This window comes from Bos mutus, chromosome 23 (genome assembly GCF_027580195.1).
Source record: "Bos mutus isolate GX-2022 chromosome 23, NWIPB_WYAK_1.1, whole genome shotgun sequence".
Classification (NCBI taxonomy): domain Eukaryota; kingdom Metazoa; phylum Chordata; class Mammalia; order Artiodactyla; family Bovidae; genus Bos; species Bos mutus.
In genome coordinates, this window is record NC_091639.1 from 18,601,645 (window position 1) to 18,611,043 (window position 9,399).

The 9,399-nt window shown below is 42.8% G+C and overlaps 1 protein-coding gene across 1 annotated transcript in view; it reads right to left on the minus strand.

The window, feature by feature from the left end:
• DCDC2 (doublecortin domain containing 2) overlaps nt 1-9,016 on the minus strand; it is a 145,872-nt gene extending 136,856 nt beyond the window's left edge. Inside the window, exons 1-2 of the mRNA XM_070360667.1 lie at nt 8,688-9,016; nt 4,408-4,462 (exon numbers count right to left, since the gene is read on the minus strand). Of these exons, the coding sequence (XP_070216768.1) occupies nt 4,408-4,462; nt 8,688-8,980 (348 nt within the window). The 5' untranslated portion in view covers nt 8,981-9,016. The remainder of the gene's footprint in view (nt 1-4,407; nt 4,463-8,687) is intronic.
• Nucleotides 9,017-9,399: the final 383 nt, after the last annotated feature.

The following is a 9,399-nucleotide window of genomic DNA, read 5'->3' on the forward strand; positions in this document are numbered from 1 at the left end:
AATACAGATCAACACAATGACAGGGGAATAGAGGCAGGAGTCCAAGGAGAGCCTAGAAGATCTCTTGAGTTGGCTGTTAGTAAAAGCAAGAGCTGTGTGTAGAGAGGAAAGGAAAGGACTGTTGCTGTTGCCGCCAAGTCGCTTCAGTCATGTCCGACTCTGTTCGACCCCATGGACTGTAGCCCACCAGGCTCCCCATCCCTGGGATTCTCCAGGCAAGAACATTGGAGTGGGTTGCCATTTCCTTCTCCAATGCAGGAAAGTGAAAAGTGAAAGTGAAGCCGCTCAGTCGTGTCTGACTTTTCGTGATCCCATGGACTGCAGCCTACCAGGCTCCTCCATCCATGGGATTTTCCAGGCAAGAGTAGTGGAGTGGGGTGCCGTCACCTTCTCCAAAGAAAAGGGCATTGGCTCAGAACCCACAGCACTGCCCAACTTTGGAGCAGGTGCAAACCACCAGCCACCTTTTGGTTTTTTCTTTTTCCCATCTCCTTTTCTTCTCCATCTATCCTCCTGCTTTCTCTCCTTTCCTCCTGCTACAAAAAGTGTTGGCCAAATAAGACCACATACTTCTTTCAGGTTAGTGGAATATGCATTCGAGTTCTGCCTTTTTCTGTCTCAGTAACATGGGTATAGAGAAGGACTAGATGTCCTTCTAGTGTCTTTTCAACAATGAGCCTCATGGAATAGAAAAGTAATGGCAGAAACCACAACAGACCCTAGGACGTCAAGGTGGCATGCCTCATTTCGTGACTTGCAGTCAGCAAGTGGATACCATCATGTCTAAATTATTGACCATCTAACGAACAACCAAATCATATTATGGACTCTGGTTTTCTGGGAGGAGGGGAGGAATGCTACTGACTCCAAGCACCCATTGGCTGGGTTTCCTTCCACGTGTGAAAATCTAGCCACCACAGCTGGGACCCAGGGCCACACATTCTACAAAACTGTGAAGGTCCTTCTACTATAACATGTTGTTATTGTTCTTATAGTTGTTGTTTAGTCACCAAGTTGAGTCTGACTCTTTTGCAACCTCATAGACTGTAGCCCACTGGGCTCCTCCTTACATGGGATTCTCCAGGCAAGAATACTGGAGTGGGTTGCCATTTCCTCCTCCAAGGGATCTTCCTGACCCAGGGATCGAACCTGGGTCTCCTGTATCAGCAGGTTGATTCTTTACCAATGAACCACCTGGAAAGCCCAATTATAACATGCACTGAGAAGAATTAGAATTAATACATTTTAAGCAGTTAGAAAAATGGAATCATTTACCTTAATGCGGTGACTTTTATCATGCAGCCTCAACACCAAAAACTTAAACAATATGAAATATGTCAGATTTGAGGGAAATGCCCCCAATTTTGATGAGTAAATAGTTTTACTCACTCTTCATATTTAAACATCTTTGAATAAACATTGTTTGTGCTACTACTGCACTGAAATTTCTTCCCTGAAACAACTCTAAACTCTCCAATTCCATGTATTCATGTTCCCATTTCTAAGTTGTCTCTGAGTCCCTCTCTGTGATTGAAAATGTGTTAACTTACTCCAAAGAATGGTGGTTATCAACAGTTTTTTACTAGGTGTGCTTTTTTTTCCAGTAGACACAAATGTTGAAAGGAAATCACCACCTTAGATGGAGAAAATAGAATCTATATTTGTGAAAGGCCAGATTCTGTCAAGTTCGTTCTCAGACTTTGAACATAGATCATCCCCTAACTCACAAACTTGTTGAACTCTATAAGTTTGATGGTAAATCACCTGTAGAAAAAAAGGGAGGTGTTTATGCTCAGTAAGAACTTCACAGACAAAAGTGAGGTTCTCAGTGCAGCCCACGAAAGCTTTTCTGACCTATGCTCCACCTAAAACAGCAGCAATAAGACTATAGAACCAACAGTGAAAGTGAGATCTCTATTGGGAAAGGCATTCAGCTTCCCCATTTTGGATGCCAAGAACCCAAAACTCTCCCTTTCTGACAATGAAAGCAGGGGTTCCTTTGCTCAAAGCAGGCTTGGAGTGTGGTCGTGGTGTGGACATTGGGGAGGAGGGTCTCTGTGAAGACCAAGACTGGAAATGCATAGAACTTCCCTGGTGATCCAGTGCTTAAGACTCCAAGCTTCCACTGCAGGGTCATGGGTTTGATCCTTTGTGGGAAACTAAGATCTGGCTTACCAAGCAAAGGTGAGGCAAAAAAAAAGAGTAGAAATGCACAGTGAGGGAAGTGAAAACACTGTTCAGACTGGGAAAAAAGATTGTGCAGATCGCTCAGTCATGTCCAGCTCTTTGCGACCCCATGGAATTCTCCAGGCCAGACTGCTGGAATGGGTAGCCTTTCCCATCTCCAGGGGATCTTCCCAACCCAGGGATAAAACCCAGGTCTCTCACATTGCAGGCGGATTCTTTATCAGCTGAGCCACAAGGGAAGCAAGATTGGTGGGGGGGTTGGGGGAGAGCGGGCCAGGGAGGACAAAAGAGAAAGGGGGACTTGGGTAGGTAAAGGAAAGTGCTGAAGGTCACAAACAGTTTCTTACCTCTTCCTCCCATCTCCTTTGCATCCTCAAAATGTCTCTTTTTTGGCTCCCCTTTGCAAGACTGTGTGGGGAAGGATGGAGATGTGAAAGGCTCCAGCATATCCCACAAAGTTAGAGGAAATAAGAAGGCGCAGGTATCACCAGTAAGAAGTAAAGTGGGAGAGATGCGGTGTTCCAGAACAGAGAGAGATGCTAACATCTAGTTGGAGATGAGAGGTGGGTTTGTCACATGTAACATGTGTATTCATAAATCAAAACCTTGTCTGTGTAGCCTGGGCACCGGCCCAAAGAGAAATCAATAGTTACTGCTCCAAAGTGGAAGAACAATTAGCAAATAATTAATTAACTATAGAGTCCTTGTGAATGCTTCTTCTGTTAAGGTTAATATTTTTTTAAGTATATTCCCCAATTTTTTTGCACACCTCTTGAAATTTTCCAGGCATAATGTCTTCATCAAAGGCACTAGAATCCAGAATAAATATACATTCCTACTTTTTTTAGGAACTCACACATTTTAAATTCTATTGCAGAAAGTCGGCTTTAGTCACCAACCTCAAGCAAGGTGACTTACTTCAACCAGTCGTGTGGCCTTCAAACAAAATTATATCCGGAACTAATTTCCTAATGTCTTTTTTTACTACTTGCTACAGATTCTAACCATCAGTCATTCTCTCCCTGTAACATAAGTACTGCCTGAAATTTTTCTATTTTTGTCTATTTTAAGCTATAAATCTTATCACGTTCATGTTCAACTTTTCACATATTGTGTCAGCTTCTCACACATTGGATTAACTTATTTCACACGTTGAAAATCAAAAGTACAAATAATATTAATTATTTAAACAATGTCTGGGATTACCACCTCTTCTCGCAAATTATTTAAATAATGAATTTAACCTCACGTTATTAAAAATACTGCACAATTAAAATATTTTCCTATGTGTTTTTTTTCTAGAGAGACCTATATGATCCTGTTGGCATAAACACAGTATAAGAGGAAATGGAGAGAGCTGAGGATATTCCCGGGGGCGCCACACTACGAAAGAAGAAGAACTCCTTTCACTGTTGGCCATTTCTTCACTGGCGGAACACACCAGGAGCAATCGACAATGTGGGGGTCAAAATGGGAGAAGGGAAGTCTGGTCTGGTGAACAGAGTCCAAGTCTGGGTTTAACTATCTTTTTCCTTCTCACTGGGACAGTTAAAGCTGTTGCCTTAACTTTGCTTTTAATCTATTTTTTCATCCATGAGCTAAGAATACATCCAGTAGAATACCCACCAGGGATGATTCCACTAGGGTCCCAGATGCTACGTGGAATATAGTGTTAGGAACATCTATTTGTCAAGGCTCATTGCCAGTCTTCATGCCAGTTTTTGGTGACCACTGCTCAAGTGAACTTGAATGCCAGTTAAAATGGAGGTGTTTTCCTGATATTACAGGAAGTCTTAACACGCTCGCCTGAAAGCTTCTGGGTCAGTCAGGGTGATCCTGGTCATTTCAGACACTGAGCTGTCGGGAGTCGTTTAGCATGAGGGTGGGGGGTGTAGTTTTGGCAAAGACTGGTATCACGGTTACTAAGAGTCTCTTCCCACTTGACAGGGAAAATTCCTACAAATTCCAACCAGAGAATATACAGCTAGAAAATGGGAGAATAAGAGCATGTTGTATCTTGTCCTATATGCCTGAGGACGACTACTCGGCCTGTTTGTTTCCACTAATGGTCCAAAGGAAGAGTTATCTTTGCCTTAAAACATGTAACGTCCTATTCATATACATTAGACAGTTCATCTCTTACGATCAGGATGCCATCCAAATCTCTAAGACAGCAGCGTCAGAAACAGAAAGCGGTGCTGTTACTATTATTTGCGTTACCTCTGTCCTCACGGCTTCCATTGGTCTTTTCTTGATTTCTCCTATGTCCAAGTAACTGGGGGGAATAAAAAGAATAAGGGTTCTTTTTATTACTTTTGAATCAGCTGTGTAAATTTCTTTTTTTAATTATTAAAAAGTAAAGCAAGCCATAGGACATGCTTAAGCCAAAAGCAAAAAAGTCAATAGCTACTAATCTAAAGCCATGAGAGTCACAGGAATGGCTTTCAGAGCTGACACATGTCTACTCTAAACCTGAATGAAATTGAAGCCTTAGAGATACATAGTTCTATCGTGGAACATTGTCCCCCACAATGGCTAGCTACTTACTGCATATACATTATTTCTCATTTTTATATCCATTTCGATACAAAGAGCAGTTTGTGTATAAAGCTCCTTAATGGTTCTATGAATCACAGACTTTAGGCCAAAGAGAGTCGTACAGATGCCATGCATTAGAGTAACAACTGTGAAAGGCTGAGAAAGCTTTTTCCCTAGGAGAGCACTTTAATGATCCAGAAATGCTCAGCCATGTGGGATGGTTTAGGCTCTGGTTCAGCTAAGAGACAGATGAGTGAACTAGTTAACCTCTGGAGACCCCTATTATTCCATAACTATTTGCTATATACATTAACTACTGATCATTCTTTAGCTATAGCGTAAGCACAACCTAAAAGCTTTATACCTTTGTCAATTTCCAAGCTATATATCCATCACTGTGATCTGGTCCCATTGTGCTTCATACACAGAAGGTGATAAATAAATGTTTTAATATTAAAAATAAATATAAATCTAGCATTTAATTTACAACCATAGAAAGATACACTCTCTACCTCAACTACCATAATTGCTGAGATGCCCCCAAAAAAGCTTATATCAGAATTAATTTTGGCTACATCTTATTTTGTTGTTTTTTGGATAGAATGCTTCAGTCAATCATGCCTCTAGAAATCATCATCTATTTCCCTTAAATAAACTGTTATTACTTGCATAAAACAGTGCAAATTCTCCCTCTGTTTAGCAGATAATGGGTCTTTTGGAAATCTTCAGGGACTGGTTTCTGACAAAATAACAACACATTCTAACTGTCATGTGCAGGAAAGTCATCTCAGATCCACCAGATTAATGCAGTAGGATCAACTTCTCAAAATGCATAAGGAAAACTTTGGGGAAAGTAATAATCTCTAGATGTCTCTTCTATAAAATAAACAGTTTGATAGCTACCTGAAGTTTAATCATGGTTTCAAAAATTTTAGAAGAAATATGAGTAAAAGATATTCAAGAAGAAAGTTGATCACTTTCATTTGAAAAATATTTTCCAGCATTGCTATCTCCCCCAGCATCATTCAGGGTCTTCCTGACATGAATTACCCTCAATATGTTCGGATTTTCCTTTGTTCTGCCAGTTTCCTAATTTGTTATATAAACTGAAAACTGCTAGTTGTATATTCAGCAAATATATTCAGCATTTAAATCTTCTTGGCTCCTATCATTATAACCATAGATACTACCACTTTAACACAAATAAATAAATTATTCATCTGTCAGCATGGAAAACAAACCATGGCCACTGTTATAACACACTCGGGGTTTTTGTGTGTGAGTGAAAAGCAAAAACAGCCGTGTAAATCTCTTATTATATATGTGTGTGTGTGTGTGTGTGTGTGTAAAGAATGATTTGAAGTGCACTTTCTATTTGATTTGGAACTGTACTTGTTTTTATCTTTTGAGTTGGTAATGCTAAATAAACAAAAGAGAATATGAATTATTATTAAAGTGAGCCTGGAATTTTGAGCTGTTAATAGATTCTGAAGCAGGTTTCCATCCTCATGAAATTGCTTCATATGAAAGTTTTAACTTTAAAAATTAATGAAGTATATGATGAAAGAGACTGGACACCGAGATGCTTTGCATTCACAGAACACTTTGGTGCTTACAAAACACCTTCACATCCACAGCACTTACTTTCTACAATAACCCTGTGAGGTAGGAATGGTTATGTTCCTTTTCTGTGTTAGGAAGACAAGGTCATGAGGAAGGAGGCTCGGCATACGCAAAGGCGGGATCGAGCTTCAGGAGTCCCCCTGGAAATTCTCGAGCATATACCCCCAAAACCAGAGTCTGCCTCCTTTCTGCTTGTGCTTTCACCTAAACCTCTGACTTTACGGGGGGCTCTCCCCCACTACCTCTCTCTGAAAAAAGAGTTAGCTTACAGTTCCAGTTAATAATTCCTGGGTGTGACAGTGTTTAACCTACAAACTCCTTTGGAAATCCTCTAGCCTGCCTGAATAGGTTTTTCCGGCCACATGTGACTGTTCAGAGCCTCCCAACTGTGAGAGGCAGGAGATGTTCTAAACTGTCTAAACACAGATTCTTTTGAGTAGTTAAAAGATTGATTAGAAATTGTATTGGTGAATGGTTTTTCACTTGTTGGGCCATTGTTTGCTGCTCAGTTTCCATATCCCTTACCTGCTGTGTCCCTGGCAGTGTATTGATTAATATAATTGGTGTAAGTAGTAGCTTTAATGTTTGTAACCTGGGACCCTTGAGTTAATTCTTTTTCTTGTTATAGCCCACCACACCTTTGCTCTGTAGGAATGCAACTTTATCTAATGCTTTTTTGGAGGGTGGCTCCTGACCAACCACCTTTAGAGAAAAATAAGTTTTCTGAAGAAAAGGTCTTAAAATGTTAACAGGCCTCCGGGCCAGAAGATGATGCAAATCACCGAAGCGTTTGCATATGATAAGTTTGCAGGAAGAAAGCCTGGTTTGCTGCAAGACTCTACCCCTTCCCCCATTATCCTCTATGCATAACTTAAGGTATAAAACTACTTTGAAAAATAAAGTGCGGGCCTTGTTCACGAAACTTGGTCTCACCATGTCGTTCTTTCTTCTTACCTTCTGGCTGAATTCTTCAGCCTCTTTTCTCCACTGAATTTCCTCACTCAATTTCTCCTGGGATTCTCCAGGCAAGAACACTGGAGTGGGTTCCCATTTCCTTCTCCTGTGACTGGCTGTATTGCAATACTGACTTTACTGCAGTGGTCTGAAATAGAACATGCAATATCTCCAAGGTTTGTCTGTATATAAAATATCCAGGATAGATAAATCCATAGAGACAGAAAAACTAATAACTACTGGCCAGTGGTTACCAGAGGAAGGGGAGATGGGGAAATTGGGAAGGTACAGGATTTCTTCTGGGAGTGATGGAAATGTTCTAACATTAGTTTGTGGTGATGGTTGCAAAACTCTATGAATATACTAAAACCACCGTGGTTTATGTTATGTGAAATCTACCTCAGTACAACTGTAAAAAAAAAAAAAAAATGGAATATTAAATTCTACATGTCCCACAGTACCCACCCCCACGAGGAATAATTTTTCTCAACCCCCATATAATTTTACTTTTCTAACTGCACTCACCCCTTTGTACTTTGCATTAAAATTACTGGTGTGCACATAGCCTATCTCCTGTTAGATTGTGACCTCCCAAAGAACAAGTTGTGTCTTATCTCTGTTCCCTTCACAGACCAAAGGCACAGTCTGCCAATGCACTGAACACCCACAGTAAGTGAGCTCCCAGCCAGGAACTGGGGACAAGCATCACTAACGACCCCTGTCCTTCAAGATTTAACCATCAAGCATCCGGTGACCGGCTTGCAGACAAATACAGTAAGCCAGTAAACTTTTCCAAGCATAGAGGCAATCCCCTTAATGTACAGGTGGTGGGAGGAGGGGCCGCACAAAGTGGGGCGTGGTCAGTTCTACTCGGAATGGAAGTCTAAAGAATTTCAACAGTGAGGAGAACGTGCAGAGAGCACTTTCTCCACTGGTGACATTTCAGTATCCAGTTTTTCCGAGTCATTTTTAAGAACATTATTTCGACTAAATTGATAGATTTCCACACTGTAAATCAACTATACTCCAATCAAAATTAAAAATAAAATGATAGGTCCCAAGAAAAAAGTGGAAAGAGAAAAAGAACATGAAATGCGAAATATCTAACATGACGTATGTGCTACTCTTTCCAAATAGCTAGTCATTGAATACTTTTTTTTTTTAAAGATTCTCATCCATCATCACACCTTTAAAGTCTGTTCCTACTGCTCCCTAAGTGAGCTTTCTTCTCCAACCACGGTTTCAACCTCTAATGCAACCGCAGCGGGAGCTTTGAGGGCCATCAACTCGCACAGCCACAGCCCCTGAGCCCACCGAGGTGGGGGTTACTCCTCTCCACCTTAGCAACCCCTGAAACGATGGGCGGTGGGGACAGACGGACTCACTTGAGTTTCTTGAAGGATTCCTGGCCCCCGGCCACGTAGTTGCCCCCGCTCTGGATCTGGTCTAGCCTCCAGATGCGGTGCCCGGTCCGCGGGGTGTAGATGTTCCGAACCGCTCCGAAGGGCGCCTGGACGCCGCCCGTCACCTCCTTGAGGAAGACGTCGAAGCTGGACACCTTCTTCTCGTGGAAGACGACACGGCGGCCCGTGAAGAAGGGGTCCCCGTTGCGGTACACCAGCACGCTCTTCACGACCGGCTGCGACAGGTGCCCGGACCTGGCACTGGTGCGACTCATCTTCCCCTCGGGACTCCCGCGCGGCTCGCTTCTCCGGGGGGAGGCACCGCGGCTGCCCCAGCGGCCTCACAGCACACGCGCGGCGCGGGGTCGCGTCCTGAAACGAACGCGAAACAGACAAGCCCGCGCGGGTCACCGCAAAGCAACCGCGCGCGCCCGGCGTCCACCCGGCGGAGACCCTGCCGGGGCAGGACTCACCCGGCACGTTCAAGTAGTTCACCCGAGTCTGCACCACCAATCAGCGCTCGCCGTGCGCGCACACACCTGTTTCTCTCGCTACCGGCGGAATCAAGGTGTAACCACCTCTGCACCGGAGCTGCGCCAGGGGCGGGAAACAGGCAGACTGCGTGCGCCTGGGTGGGAGAGAGGTGGGAACACATACACATGCACGAACTATATAATCGTAAATATGCTGAAAC